Raw genomic sequence first — 16934 nt, 5'->3', positions numbered from 1 at the left:
ATGCATACAGTGATTGTTCTTTATATCCTTGCCCTGACTGTTCATCATGTGCAAGGTATGGCATTAAACTACCTCATCATCTGTCTTCCCTCCTGTTTGTAATCTCTAAAATGACGTTTGATGCAAATACACATAGTAGTAGCTTAGCTCATCTATCAGCATTACAGTATGATGATGGTAATGCTGGAGCAGCAGGTATCACAGTTTAACTTTCTCTGTGCAGGTTCTGCACCCAGAAGCTGCAAACAGTTAAAAGATGAGTTCGGCTATGAAACAGGTTAAGTGATGTGCACATTACCTCAATAATCTTATGTTTTTGCTTTTTAACTGTCATTTTTGTGTTCTTGATGAGAACAGCTTTTTTTTTTATGAGACATTTTCATGCCTCTTTCTATTCACTGCCTCAGATGGGGTGTACACCCTGACCACAGCTGATGGTACAGTCTACCAGACCTTCTGTGACATGACAACTGCAGGTGGTGGCTGGACCCTGGTGGCCAGCGTTCATGAGAACAACTTGTATGGTAAATGTACAGTGGGTGACCGCTGGTCTAGCCAGCAGGGTGACAATCGCAGATGGCCAGAGGGTGATGGGAACTGGGCCAACAGAAATGTCTTTGGAACAGCAGAGAGCGCCACCTCTGATGACTTCAAGGTATGGTAGATGTTTTCTGATCAAATAATGATGTGATTTTCTGATTTCATTTGTTGTTGATTGTTAACAAATATAGTATCAATGTTTCAAGAGTAGCTGTGAAGAAAAGTTCATTTCTTCCATTTCTTTTCCAGAATCATGGTTACTATGACATACAAGCAGAAGATGTGTCAGTGTGGCATGTTCCCAACAACTCGCCACTGCATAACTGGAGAAATGCAGCTATCTTGCGATACCACACAAATACGCACTTCTTACAAGGAAATGGCGGGAACCTTTTCACTCTCTTTAATGTAGGATCTACAGTACATTAACTTGTATATAACCTTAAGTGAACTGTTGAGTTGAGGTCAAACTTCCTCTGCATGATGTGTGTGTGTGTTTTTTTTTTTTTTTTTAAAGGAGGCATATATGGAGCAGTCTTGAATAGAGAAATATTTAATTTTCAGTTTCACCTCTCAGAATGACTTAACTGGATCAAAATATCCATCGTTACCTCCACCACCCAAGGTGGATGTGGTTGTTTTCACCTTTGTCTGTCTGGCAGCAAGATAACTCATAAAAGAAATGGACAGATTTTGATGAAACTTCATTGAGCGACTGGTAATGAGTGAAGGATGAGCTGAATAAGTTGTTCAGTATATGTCAAAGGTCAAGATCAAGGTCACCTAAAGGGCAAAGTTCACATTTTTGGCAATGTCTCTCTCTCTTTTGGGCAGCTGTTTCTGACTGCTCTTGTTATATTTGTAGTAGAAAAATAATGCGCCAGACAAGATGTTTTTCAGCTAAAGATCCTTTATTCTCATACAAGACCTAAGTTTGTCTCTGCAGAGTACAAGACTGAATAACAATACAAGTACATTTGTTTATATAGTCATAAATCTCTTACTATCTTTACATTGGACAACACCCTAGAGTCTGCTCTCCACCAATAAGATTTCTTCCTTCACTTGTGAAACCTCTTTGATGGGCTTTTAGCCTTATCCAATGGGTGTATTTCTCCCCCATTTCTGATGTTTGTCAGTTCAAGAGATTTATCTTTACCTGTTTTGTTATCAGTCATTTCAACAGATTCCCTTTTAACCGTTTGTTGAATAAATGACACTATGGACACTCTCATCAATTTGTGAATTATAAGACTTATAAGATTACTCTTGTTTTGTATTTTAGGTGATGGGTTTGTTGTAGCTGATTATCTGTTAAGATAATTAAGTTTTGTTTGATACAGTGCAATTTTTACGCAGCACATGTTGGCAGCAGTGCTAAACTTAAACACTGTACTGGCATCAGTATTGGATGCCTCACTGTTTGTTGTCGGAAGAAAGTCCTAACGTTTTGTTTTTTTCTTTGAAAAGAACTACAGGGTGGGATACAATGTAGGTAAGTGTCTTACCAACAATGGACCATCCATCCCGATCATATATGATCATGGAAATACAGCGACCACAAAGGCGTTTTATGGGCCTCATGCACAGAGTAAGGGAATTTAAAATAATGATTTCCTATGTGGCATATGTGTGCTTTGATTTTCAACTGTGAACTTGTTAAAATACTGAGAAAATATATAGTAATGCACAACAGTAATGTGATAACATTCAGTTTGAGGTCAGGTGCTCAGCCCAGAAAAAAAAAACAAACAAAAAAAAAAAACACAAGCATTGAGCAGTTTTATTTATGCAAGGCCTTAAACTATATATTTAAAATAATGGTCTTCCTTCTTCAGCCCAGTTTGACGCAGGCTACATCACCTTCAGAGCTATCAACACAGAGCGTGCCGCCACCGCCATTTGCTCCGGGACCAAACCAAAGGGATGTCACATTGAACATGTGAGAATTAATTTATGATACCACTTTTTTACAGCAGGTCTATAATTATAATAAAGTAGAGAGAGAGAGAGAAAGAGAGAGAGAGAGAAAAGAGTGTGCGCTGGATCAAATTCTGATTATGTTCTGAAATCCTCAGAACTGTAAAATATTTACCAATTTAGTTTAAGAGTTATATTGATTGAAAATGAAGATTGCGCAAGAACTAATGTAAGACAATGAAATGTCTTAACACCAGCATGTTTATCTGTATTTTTATAGTTTTGCATTGGTGGAGGAGGACATTTCCCAGAGGGGCGGCCAAGACAGTGTGGAGACTTCACCTCCTTTGACTGGAGTGGCTACGGGACAAACAGGCATTGGAGTGCATCAAAGCAAATAACTGAGGCAGCCGTGTTCCTCTTCTATCGCTGATGCCACCATTTTGGAGCTATATTAACAATGCATGATTCTTTCCTGCCTCAATTCAACACATGTATTCTATTCTTGTACTGAGCGTACTGTTGTTTGGATTGTTTTTTTTTTTTTTTTTTTTTTAAATTCCTGGCGATTCTAAAACTATTTCACCTTGTTTCCTGATAACTGTAAAAGTATTGCTCAACAGTTAGACTTTGAACCAAAATAATATGCCTATGGAGTGCTATGAATCAAATTAATGTAATAAACCAAGTCAGTCTGAAAATGATTCATTGTTCTGCAGCAGTTTCTGTGATCAGTGCTTCCTCCAATGACAGACAGTCAGTGTTACAGAGTATGTCTGAACTCATGGGTCTGTGCAGTGGGACACTAACAGTCTACCATTTTGGTGTGAGGAAGCTGACACAGGCTTCATGATATCCAGGTTGTAACACTCAATTTTGTCCACTTGGTGTCCATGTTGAGCCATTTTAACAGCTCAAGGATGTTACACTATTCTTCAGATGGATCAGGGGGCTATTCCATGAAAGCAGCTAAAGAAAGCTGCGCTTACGTGATATAGCCTGGCTTGAATTAGCCCCAACTGGTAGCACTTTATAATGAGTACACACTATTAAGCATTAGTTAAGCATTAATAAATACTGAATACATCATTTATAACGCATGAATCATTAGTATGTAGTTTATAAACACAGTTATAAATGTTTTACTCATCATTTATAAGCAAAGTAGTTATGGATCAGTAAACACTCAATTCATCATTTATAAAGCATGTTTCTGACGTAAATACTCATTAGTATGTGGTTTATAATCACAGTTATGTTTTACTCTAATGATTCAGCATTTCTAAGTATTACATCACTTACCCACCAGGTATTTAAGATTTGTCAGTGGTTGGTAAGATCATTTAGAAAGCCTGTGCAAATAATGAATAGATGTACATGTCTGCATGCTCCACTATTCAGACATGTACTAATGGTTAATGAGTGTGTTAGTAGATGTTTTATAAAAACCTCACAAATTCCATTTCCAATGGATGGCTTATAAACAGTTTATTATGCAGGAATTCATGAATTCAGGCAGTTGCAAAGCATTAACTACTCCTTAATTAAGCATTTCGTGTGAGCTCATCTAAAGTGGGGACTATCTATGCCTTATAAAGCATTTACAAATGTGATTTCAAGGGATCCCGCTCTCAGCACGTCATCAACGTGATGACGTGGCAGACGGCAACACTTTACGTACAGGTGTAGCAGTCAGACTGGAGCGATGGAGACAGAGGGCTCTGAAGGGAATCGACGGTTCCGGTGAATGCGGGCTCCAAAGAAAGCCGGTGTGGAGACGGATATATCAGAGTCGACGGGCGTCAGTGGATCTAGTGGTGATGAGTATGTGTTTGTTTGCTGGCACACATGGATGATAGCTAACGTTAGCTTAGCTTAGCTTCGGGAAGCGGGAGCTAACGCCTTCAGCTGCTAACAGTATGCAATTTGGAACGCAGGGCATCTCTCCAGTCTGACCGCTACACCTGTACGTAAAGCGTTGCCGCCTGCTACGTCATCACGTTGATGACGCGGGCGTCGCATATAAATTAACATCACAACCCCATTTATTTACTTTAGTTATAGTTTTCTCATTTTATGCAGAAATTGTGAAATCAAGCGAGACCCGGGAATTATGCGCCCTTTTGGAAAATAATTGACCCCCGCATAATCAGCGACATTTTGGTGATTTATGCGGGAATCGCATAATCGCGTTTTTCTGGAGAGTCTAATAAATTAGAGATTTTATTCCAACCCCTGAGCCTACATAACATCATTCTGAGTTTCCGACTCACCTCTTGTCCTCCAGGGCCAGCGGCACTCTGCATGTCTTCAGTCAGACAGTATTCGGAATAAATAAATACTATAAAGGCTTTGTTTGAATCTTTGTTCTTCCTAAGTCATTATTATTGATTGAATATTAAGCAATGTATCAGATATCACACAGTAAACGATACTTTAACTCCATAATAATCCAACACTTTATTAAAAATATATAGGCCAACAGCAGTGCAGTCTTGTAAACAAAATAAATACTGGCCAACTACAAACTAAATATCACTCTGGTAAACACACACACACACACACACACACACACACACACACACACATAAAAATGAAACGTCATAATCAATAACACAACACATAATTCTATTTTTTTATTTAAAAAAAAAAAATAATAAATCCCCCACAGAACCCGAAGCCCAACCCGACCCGCCCAATTCACGTAGCCTAAATTTTAGGCCCGACCCGACCCGAAAATGTCGGGTCGGGTCGCCAATCAGCACAAATCATCTTCTTTAATTTACATCATTTTTTAGTGTTTAAGCTATCTGATCTATCTGTAAAATTGGTGAATCCAGCCATATAAAATCAACAGTCTTGAGGTTAATTCAACAGCAACAATTAAAAGCACTGAGAAAATTTCGTCTTGATTTTATTGTGTCCAGTCTATTTGTGCATTCACCCAATATGATTAATTCTAGAAGACGTTACACTCAGTACTGTGGGCAGCAATAGTTCAGTGTAATGTAATGTGGACAACAGAACATGAATTGCTGTGAATCATTTGGCTAGTATGCTAAGCCTTTAGGCAGTGGACATTATGCCATTTGGCTTTCATGACCTTTTTGCTGGATTGAATATGGATTCATTGGGTATTCTCTGGATTAATGTTAATGACAGAGGCACTGGCTATGTTCACATGCACATAATTATCTGAGTTATTCTCATACATTGCACCTGTCTGATTTCTGAAATGGCATTTACAGTAAACATGTTTTTTTTTTTTTTTTTTCCATTTTGGGCTACGGGATTAAGAGAAACACAGTTAACAGATTTTGTCTGGAGAAACCTGATTCCTTGATGATGTAAATGCAACTGGAACGGACTGCAGGTCCTAACCACTCTGCGTTGTGTTCTAGTGGCTAATCAGACACTGGGCACTGGCATCATTTGTTGAACCCAGGTTTCTTCCTGTTTGAATGAGTCCAAAAATAGAGCAAAACTCTTATGGGCTTTTAACACGCCCCTCTCAGTCAAATCCAGTGCAGACTGACTTTAAACTTGAGACTGATTCAAATAAAATCAAATACAATAAAATAGGAATAAAAGTGTTGGAATTAGTGCCTCTGGCGAGTCACTATTGTTATCCTGTGTGTTTCTTATTAGTGCCTCGGGCCGAAAACTGCACCAAATGTCCCATCCGCAATGAATGGCCAAAACTTCCCAAGGCTCCAGGGCGCAGAGCTTTTGACCTGTGTCCACGCACCAAATATGAAAAACGTGCGTCTTGTGGAGAAGAAGCAGGTGTCTCGATTTTTAAACCGATCGGACTTTGTGATTTCTCGTAGCCGAATTCAAGTTTTAAATCATGATTTTTGTCCTCATTGAAAAATGAGCAGCAGAAGTTCAACTATATGTGTGTCATTTTCAATTTTTCATGTATGTTTTAGGGATGAGCCGGATACTCGGCTGAAACAAGTATCGGTCACGCATATAGCACTTTTGCTGAGTACGAGTATGATCCGAGTAATACGAGTCAATATCCGTGCTCGTGATGAATGAAAATCTTCACTGGGTAGCCGACTGTGTCCACGTTGTGTGATAGGCCAGTCACACACAGCGACCCTCCCCTACGCTGTGTGTCCCGCTCACACACACACACACACACACAGGGACAACCTCAGCTGTCACTAAAGGCCGGATTATGGTTCTGCAGACACTCGACGCAACGTGCACACATTTGCCACGCAGGGTGTGTGTGTGTCCAACACACCTTTGCGAAACACGCTAAGCAATTTTCCGCCAAAACGCTTTGGGGCTCGTTTTTTTTTTTTTTCTGCAGACCTACGTACACCCTGTGATGTATGGTCACTCCTCTACCTGTTGTGGTGCCGGCAGCGCTATTTTTAGAAGGAGCAGCAGTAGATCCAGATCCAGCATGATCCAAACTTTCCAAAAAGTTTGAAATTAACTGATGTGTCGAGATGCGATCACAAAAGCAGTTTTTTTAAAAATGACGCTGCCGGCACAACAACTGGACGTGACATCGGAGGGGCGAAATGCTGTAGTTCAGTGGACCAATCATAGCTCTTGTTGTCAGTGGGGGCCTGCGTTGGGGGCTACGTGGGGTCTGCGTAGTTACAATTTCTCGGAGGTGCGCGGCAAAGCTCTGCGGCGGTTGCACAACTCCCGTAAGCTTCGCACAACCCCCGTACGCTCCGCTTATGCAGAAGCATAATCTGGCCTTAACGTGCATCCAATGAATGCACTTTTTGGATTGTAATTTAAAAGTTTATGACGAAAAAGGAAAGACAAGTTTTTATTTAATGAAGTAGATTTTGTCTCGTCTTTTTTCGTCAACAAAAAATGAGTGTTAATTTGATTTTCTTTTTTCTGCCCCCGTCTTTAGCCACCGATACATTTTTATTGTACTGTAGCTAGTACCATAAGCCTGAGTGTTTTCTCTGACAGCTAGTTCTCAGCACAGTTCTGTCACTCTGACGTTACGTTACTAGGCTACTGATCATCATCAACATAAACTGGAGACAGCTGTAGTACAACGATAAGCCGTCAGTCACTGAGTTTTTTTTCTACTGTTTCTACAGTGTTTATTTATTATATTCTGTATACAGTTGATTTTTTTTTTTTTTTAGAAAAGGTGTTCAAAGAAACTTCTGTGAGTCTTTGCAAACGTATTCTTTCTTTTTTAAATGTTCCATATAAAGCACAATTTCATGGCGGACCACTAGTGGTCTGCAGACCACCCTTTGAGAAACACTGATGTAGATGGTTAAACAGATACAGATACAGATAGTGGTGTACTCGCTCATCCCTAGTCAACACCATAAACACCATTAAACACAATACAAAATGGTTCAAGTAATGCAGTATGGCTCAAGGCTCACATAAGGCAGCGTGGCTCAAGAAAGGCTTGCATGTGGGCCTAAGTTCCTACTTTGGAATGGACATGTTCTTTTTAAGAAAGTTTAACATGTCAATGTTCTCAGTGAGATGCTGAGATCTCTGCACATTCACTATGTCTCCAGCAGTTGAAAAAACCCTTTCACTAGGGACAGAGGTGGCTGGTATGGTGAGGTATGCCTTTGCAAGGGGGGAGTAGTGGGTACATGTGATGGTCTGTAAAGAGCAGAGATGGAAATAACTAAAGGTAGGCTAGCAGAGGTCACACTTCATTGATCAGAGGACAACACTCCATTGCTTTGCATCACATCATAATTGTAATACATTATTTTATTTAAAAATTAATGTTTAAAAGGCATCTGGAAGATGTGAACAAAACACATATACCAAAGTTTCATAAAATGAATGAATGCACTTAAAATCAGCTATTTAGGCTGTACTGTACTTATTGCTAAACATACGAAGAGACAGTATAAAATCAAAAGCAATGCTTACCTGGTTGTGCCACAGCCCAGCTTTCTCCTTGAGCCTGGTGAACACATCCTCACGCTGCTGTTCCAGATGAGGCAGGGACCGGAATCTGGGGTCGACTGCGGTGCACTCCAGTAGGTAGTCGTACTCCTCACTGTATCCGCCAGAGATGTTGCTGAGGATGGCGCTCTTCATGAGTTTCACAGTGTTGGAGTCGTCCTCTTTGGGTGCCATGTTCTGCTTGATCATGTGCTTTAAATGAAATGAAACTGTCATTTTACAGAGAAGTAAACAAGCAACTAAAGTGTTGAACTGCATTTCATGAGATGGGTAATATAAGGGCTGGCGATATGACATTAAGGCAATATGATTAATTATCACAATTAATGGGCACATGTTATGAACAGTTAAGCTCAATAAAGATGAATGAACAATAATAGTCTTAACGATACATTTTTGATTAATCGCCCATCCCAAGGTAATATGCTGTGATCATGTACATAGCCTATTTATTGAAGTAACTGACATGGACAAAATAAGGTTGATTATCATCTTAATGATACATTTTCAATTAATCGCCCATCCCCAGGCAATATGCTGTGAACATGTACACTGGCCATGCTGTTAGCAAGAAAGCAAGTATGGCACACTATAGGGGAGAGTGGGGTAAGTAGTGCCAGTTTTTACTTAAAGTGCCTTTAAAGCGAGGGGATTACAATAATGCCTCCAACTAAAATATGCACGTAAAGATTATGATGTTGTGCATCCCTGGGAACAATCACTTTGGATCTCATATAAATTGTTGGAGAAATATAGCTTTCGAAAAAAAAAATGGTTTTGTGGCACAACTTGCCATAGCTCAATATAAGACAATTTGGCTAGATTTAGGAATATTTGGCTTATTTCTAGAAGGGCTGTTTTTGCAGTGTATGTGGTTTGATCAGGTCATGTTCTCTTTGCCCAAAGGTAAAGCCAGGACATGAACCAAAATTAACCACTCGTTTAAGCTAAGGCATGAACTATGACTAGCCTACTGGTGTTTACGTCAAACACTGTTAGGTACAGTTTCATTCTGTCCTGTCTCTGGACTATTCTGAATGGACAATTAAAAAATTTCAGCTGTTTACACTATTTATTGAACTCATCACACCTTCACATACATATACATGGCATAAGAAACACTCTTGTCAGCTCCTCTTTGCAAGCATGTCATTCTAAGTCTGTGCGTAGACAAGCACCATATAACAATACTTGTTATGTCCCCTTTCTTTTACTTTAAAGTATAATCCCTTATTCAACAGTATAACTTCAATAACATCACATAACCATATACAATGTCACTTCCTTTGTATCATCTGTTAACAGTAAACAGTGTTATCAGCTAACGGTTTGTTCCTTATCAATCTTAAAAGTGACATGGCAAAACGATACTATGAAAAATAACAAAAAATTGCAATTTCTCTTCAATTTCCCTTTTCCCCCTCTGCCCTTGTTTCACATCTTTTACCACAGCTCTGCCTGTAATTGTTCAGGGACTTTGGCCTGACAACTGCTTGACCAGATTTGGTAGTTACAGTCTCAGCAGTCCCTGTATAGCTTACCACACTGGGTACTGTGTCCTTGTCCCGTCTAAGGTGACACTGATTCCTCCTACAAATGCCTCCAGTGTCCAGCTGTACTGTGTAGGACTTGTGGTCCATGGGATTCAACGCTGGAGCCTTCCTCCAGACCGTGTTGGGTTCAAAAGGCTGTACTGTAACACGGCTTGTCTGTTTCAGTGTTTCCATGTCCTTGGCTGTCCTCATTTGCCTGTCAGTCTGTTCTTGTGTTGTATCTTTTCACCTCAGGCTGTAGAAGACTATCCCTCATTGATAGTAAGGTAAATAAGTAAGGTCGTAAGTTTGGTTCTCCTACCCAGCAGTGTTTAGTCCTTGAGTTGGTGAGTTGCAGTGATCCAGCATTGACAGGTATGGGTCCTGTCCTGTTGCCTTGGCTTTTATCATCAGGCGTTACACTGTTATGAGAGCAGACTCTGCCATCCCATTGCTTTGTCGGTATGCAGGAGAAGTTTTTTTTGCTGAAACTCTCACAACTGACAGAAACCCTGGAATTCTTGGGAGGTGTATTTTGCCCCGTTATCTGAAACACCTATTTCTGGGGTACCTTGTCAGGCAAAGTGAGCCTTCAGCTTCCTTACAACAGTAACGTAGTAGTAGTTGTGGTCTGTGTTTTCATAAGTAACCAAATCTCTACTAACCTTGGCTCTACTGTGCACCGACATGTCACATTTTGCTATGAATGTCTTAATCTGTTCATTGATTCCCTACCAGAGGACACATTCTGTTGCACACCTGAGGCATGGACTGCAGCTGGACAGTTTGGTGGCGGAAAGGAGGATAAGAGACAAAATGAACAACATCCTGGAAAACCCTTCCCACCCCTTCTATTAGGAGCTGTGTCTAAGGGGGAGCACCTTCAGCCAGAGGCTCACTCTCCCCAGGTGCAGGACGGAGCGGTTCAGGCACTCCTTTGTACCCACAGCCGTCAGACTGTACAACAGTGCCTGAACACCCCCTCACTTCACACACACGGGCACGCACGCACACACACACACATACATGTACATACATACTTACAGGGACACAGGGTCCCAGCACCTTAGTGCTTTTACCTATTTATTTACTTATGACTATGACTGCACACTGGTCTGCGACCATATTGTTGTTATTGATTTATTTATCATGCCACAGTGTTACTGCACTGTAAAAAGTCAAAATCTTACCAAGATTATTTGTCTTTTTTCAAGTCAAAAATGTCTTATTTCTAGTCAAAATATCTCATTACACTTAAAATAAGACATGATCACCTCAGAAGTAACTTGTTTTTAGACAGTTGTCTCTTGTTTCAAGTGAAAATTTGCTTGAAACAAGTGAAAATTTGCTTGTTTCATTGGCAAAATTAGTTTCTTGTTTCTAGCTCATTTTCACTTATTTTAAGTGAAATTTTCACTTTTTCCACTGACAAATTTTGCCAATGAAACAAGCAAATTTCCACTTGTTTCAAGTGAATTTTCACTTGAAACAAGTGAAAATTGTCTAAAAACAAGTTACTTCTGAGGTGATCATGTCTTATTTTAAGTGTAATGAGATATTTTGACTAGAAATAAGACATTTTTGACTTGAAATAAGACAAATAATCTTGGTAAGATTTTGCGTTTTTGCAGTGTGTGATTGTGTGTCCGGTCTGTATTTGGTGTGTCTTGTATGTATCTGTTACTTTTGCCGCTGTGACAACTTGAATTTCCCCTCTGGGGGATTAATAAAGTCTTATTCTATTCTATTCCATTCTATCCCTCCACCCCCAGGTGTGTGGAGTGAATGTTGCGATACAAACTCTCTCTCCTCGAAAGATAATTCCATCCTGAATGCTCAATTCCTTGTGGAATGAGTAGTAGTGCATAATATCTGTTGCTGTGTGTTTTTTTTTTGTGGCCATTCCTTTTTAGTGTTCTTGCTCAGTGTCTGCAGTATTTTGTCTTCATGGGTAGCAGAGCCGATTGCACTTAATCTCTCTTGTAAAACAGGCAGGGAGTCGACCATGTTGACTGTTTCAATCTCCACTTCCATTCACCCTGTTGTTGAGCTCTCCAGCAAATATGCTCTGCTCAAGGGGCCCACAAGCAACATGTCAGGTTCAGGTTCCAGGGACATAAGGCACATATGGCAAACATGTCATACCTCTGAACAACATTCTTTGGATTCTCTTTGGTCTGCTCAACGGTGGCTTCTTTCCAATGTTTTCTCATGACATATGGTCACTCTTTACTGTTACTTTCTGACCATAAGTATACTGACGGATAACCAAACATTCTTTTTCGATTTGGGCATTGCCCCTGTGTCTGTGCTCTGCTCCCATATATGCGACAGCTTCCCCTTTTTGTGGCAGTGCTGCTCCTAGTCCACTTTCTGATGTGTCACACTGCAGTGTAAGTTCCTCTTTTAGGTTGTATCAAGTCAGTACTGGTGCATTGGCTATCCTGTCCTTGAGCCTGCAAAGGACTTCCTCATGCATTTCTGTCCGATATGTGTTGGTTGAACTTAGAGAGACCTTTCACCTCTGTTGGTCTTGGTATGTCTCTCACTGCTCAGACCTTATCAGGCAAACAAAGGTCAGACCTTATCAGGGTCAACTTTCAGTCCATCAGCTGCCATTAGGTGTCCGATGTATGGCACTTACTCATGTCTCAATCAGAATTTTTCTGAGTTCAGCCTGATGTTCTTTTCTCTGCACTTGTTGGGTAACTGTGTCAATTTCTCATCATGGTCTTTGTTGGCCATCTCTTGTGTGTGACCTTCTCCTGTGATCAATATATCATCACCTATGATGTATATGTCTGGCAGCCCCACCAGTGCTTGTCAACTTCTGCTGGAAAATCCCCGGAGCTGGGCTGATATCCCTTGGCATCCCAAGCCAACGAAATCTGCCAAATGATGGCTGTCTCACTTCCCTTTTAGGGCACTTTTCCAGCCTCCTGAATCTATCATTAATGTCTGTTATTTCAGGCTTTTTGACCCTATAAAGGTTATATAGTACAGTGATTGTTGGGAATTTGGATAAAACAGGTTTTAATTTTGAAAAAAAAAAAAAGTGTGTTAAATTACAAAATCTGAAGGTATATCATTATAGGCCAAGGTCTTGGCTGTTCAGCAATCTACCGGTGCAACCTCCTGATTTTGCATTTTTTTCATAAAATAGGTTTTTCCAGTTATTAGGCTACTTTGTTTTTGTCAACACCGTCACCGTAATGTTTTTTTCTAATTTGAAAAACATATTTTTGTATTAAAAGAGACTAATACTTTAATAATTCAACAGCACCAAAGAGATATATTGTAAGCATATTCATTTAAAACCAATATAACTGCCTCTGACGGTGGTGACACTAATCTGACGGTGGTGACAGTGGCCTCATTAAAACATACATTTCCAAAATTTATACCACTCAAGTCAATGGCTTCTTGCTTAACAACTTTATTTAACTATTTGGTACAAAAAATAAGAATCCTGAGCACTGTTATAAGCATTTTTCAGACTTCAGTCATCACCGTCAGACAGAAAACCTGACTGTGGTGACGTCTGACGGTGGTGACAAAAACTTACTGTTTCACATGATAAGCAAGAGTTGTTCACATTAGCCAGCTTGTTTTCGCCCTGTTGCTACCTGCATCAGACCTCTTCTTAAAAAGTATACATTTATTCCATAATCTAATTTAATATTTTTTATACAGAAGTGACGGTGTTGACTATTTATGGTTGTGACAGTAGCAGTATCCAAAAATATGAAGAGATTTAAGAGAAAATAGAAAACTTCCAGGAGCCTGAGTGGTCTTGAAGCATGCAGTAGAGCTGAAGGTTTGAAAAGGGGTCCTCAGGAATGTAATTGACCTTGTAGTTTTTTTATTATTATTTTTAAAATAAATATCTGACGGTGGTGACGAATATCTGGGACACATTTTGAGCAACCACAAAACAATAGTAAATATTGTTCAAAACCCATCGTTTGTAGTTTTTAATACATATTATGATGTACTCTTTCATGTGGTAAAGATATTATTCAATGAAATTATTACTTTTTGTTGTTTTAATCAAGTTGAAATGACTATCTCCTATCCGAGGACAACTGGTTTTGTAGTGCATGGGCCAACATGTAATCATTAAATTAATACAAATTAAAAATTAACCTATAAAAGAACCTTACAAATGTGCAAATGACCCCGATTATGCCCTTGATTCTTTTTATTCATTAAAATGTTGTAAATTTCCAGCAGAAATAGCATTTTTCTTAGTGGGACATGATTTATCCAAATTCTCAAGAATCAGTGAGTAAATGATAAAATAAAAGCTCTTACGATATCGATACTGTTGGTGCTGGTACTGATTCTCAAAAGAGGGCATTACGATTGGTAGTATCAGCACTTTGATTGTTTGAATAATCTGCTCATTCCTACTTTCTGGTCCAGTCATAATGCACAAGTTCCATGTTGTTCATTTAAACATGATGTTAAATCTTCCAGAATGCAATTTATTAGGGCTGAGTTAAAAAAATCAATTTAATCGATTTTAATCGATTTCCCCTTAAATGGTTTTATTTTGATTCATAAACTCCAAAAATCGATCTTTTAATTTAACTAGTTTTTTCTTCTTTGGACGAATGGTGCAGAGAAGCAGCCTACGGTATCAACCCAGCTAGTCTCGCATGATCAGCATTGAGCACAGCATGTTGTTACTGAGATGTTGTTACTGCCAGTAGTCAGATAACATGACTGGAGCGAGTACAGCACTGAAGGCACGGCCAGCGAGTTCAAAAGGTCATGTTTGGATGTATTTTGGATTTATCAACAAGCACGAGGAAAACGAGTTGGACAAAAAACAAGCGATATCAAGCATTATTACACGAGAGGCTGCTAACGTGATGGTAGCGGCCGCATCACTGTCCTGACAATAATAACGGTCAAGCACACCCTCGCGTGTAATAATGCAATTATACAACTAGGGGTGTGTCACTCCAATTTAATATCAGCTCCGATTAATGTGGCTAAGCAGCAAAAGTAACGACAGTAAGCAGTAACATTAAGGCTGAACAGAGTTATAGAATCACCTTTTCAGGCTGTTATCAATTTACCTCTGAAATAAAGACGACAGTTTTCACAGATGTGTTGATTTATTAAATGTTCATTTCAATGTACAGATGCAAACAAATTGACAAATTAATTAAATCAATGGCCTAGGCTACTCATAAAGAATAAACAAATGAATAACAATTAATAGGCTAATTAATAACTGATAACATTAACGCATTAATAACAAGAACAAAAGTTATAGCCACACATCTCTGTGGAAAATCCCAAAGGTACAGTCTGTGGTGCTGAATCCGCCTCAGCAGGTACTGTCCGTGGTGCTGAATCTGCTGAGGCATTTCATTGTCTTTATTATAGAAATTAAAGCTTCATAAAATTCATGGAGGATCTTGTTTAGCTCTTCTTTACTTATAGCTGAGAAATCGTCTGTTTGCCCAGTGTTTGTCAGGTAGTCTTGTAGACATTTGATGGCCCAAGACGTTGACCAGGCTGTACCAGCTTCATTTCTTGACCTCTCCAGCTGATCCAGCTCTTCACTCGTCACTCTCGCGTATCTCGGCTTTTTCTGTTTTGTCTTGTCTTCCTCGTTCAGCCATTTATCCAAACTTAGGTCGCCAAATAAATCAAAATTGACAAAACGGTCCATTATGCAGGCTAACAAAGTTGACTGTGGGTTTTGGTGAAACGTATCGTGCTGCAACGGGAAGGTAAAATACTGTGGAAATACGACGAATCTCCGCAACCATTTAACGAGACATCACCCAGAAACACAGTCGGCACGGCTCAAACAAGCCAACCTGGAGCAGGTATTGGCGAGTAAGTTACCAGCAAAGTGTCAACATGCACAGAAGATAACCAAGGCTGTTGCTATTTTCATATGCAAGGACATACGACCATACATTGTCATTACTTCCTGCTCTCAACGAAGGTGGACGCTTTTTCTCTAGCTCCCTCCTGCCCTTATCTGCCCTGAAGTTCTCCCGAAGTCCTGATCCTGTAACCCTGTATTTGTTAGGCTATGTCTTTTTGTGTTTCCTGGACAGGATGTAACTTAAACCAAATTTCCCCCCTGGGGACAAATAAAGTATGATTGATTGATTGATTGAAAGCGATGGTTTCCGAAGCCTCATTAAAACTCTGGAGTCACACATTATTTCTCAGAATGTTTTTTTATGTATCCAAGTAAAATTGGTATTTTAACTGAAATATCCCTGACTGAATCGATATCGAATCGAATCCAATCCAATTGGGACCTTGAAATATCGAAACGAATCGATCTGGAAATCTGAATCGATACCCAGCCCTACAATTTATAAAAACATAAATTTTGATACATTTATACCAATTCCATTATTTCATTCTATTGTCAAGCCACTCTCTAAATATGGGAGTGGCTTGACAACAGTGAAGAGCTGGGAGGAATAGGAGGTGTGACAATTTGTTTTTTTGTTTTTTTTCTCTGATTCAAAGAAATATAAACACTGAGTGAATTGCACAAAGTGTAGTTACGAAAGGAAGGAAGGTATAGAAAGCTTTGTTGTGCCTTTGTCTGTGTAGCCTACTGTATCCTACAGGTAGGTGACAAGAAATCTTTCCTGAGTTTAATTTAACAAAATGGTTGTTGTCTATCTTGTCTAAAAGTGCAGGAAGAAGAACAGTTTAATTTTATTGAACAAATGCTAGTTTAGCATATAAAGCAGTGTAAAGTTCGAATGACGCTGAAACAGTTAAAGCTGGGCTCAGAATTTTGTAACTGATATTTACATTTATTTTAGGTCTTTTCAGTCATCATGCATACAGTGATTGTTCTTTATATCCTTGCCCTGACTGTTCATCATGTGCAAGGTATGGCATTAAACTACCTCATCATCTGTCTTCCCTCCTGTTTGTAATCTCGAAAAATGACGTTTGATGCAAATACACACAGTAGTAGCCTAGCTCAACTCTCGGCATTACAGTACAATG

The 16934-nt window shown here is 39.5% G+C and overlaps 1 protein-coding gene across 1 annotated transcript; it reads left to right on the top strand.

Moving 5' to 3' along the window:
- On the top strand, positions 1 to 2932 carry LOC115361921 (intelectin-like). The gene is made up of 7 exons (XM_030055635.1): positions 1 to 55; positions 224 to 277; positions 408 to 655; positions 790 to 948; positions 2011 to 2131; positions 2379 to 2482; positions 2741 to 2932. Exons 1-7 carry the CDS (start codon positions 1 to 3, stop codon positions 2891 to 2893), a joined length of 894 nt encoding a protein of 297 aa, XP_029911495.1. The 3' UTR covers positions 2894 to 2932.
- The last annotated feature ends 14002 nt before the right edge of the window (positions 2933 to 16934 follow it).

This window comes from Myripristis murdjan, chromosome 1 (genome assembly GCF_902150065.1).
Source record: "Myripristis murdjan chromosome 1, fMyrMur1.1, whole genome shotgun sequence".
Lineage (NCBI taxonomy): Eukaryota > Metazoa > Chordata > Actinopteri > Holocentriformes > Holocentridae > Myripristis > Myripristis murdjan.
Note: the sequence above shows the minus strand (reverse complement) of the source record. Positions and strands in the feature narration are given on the sequence as shown.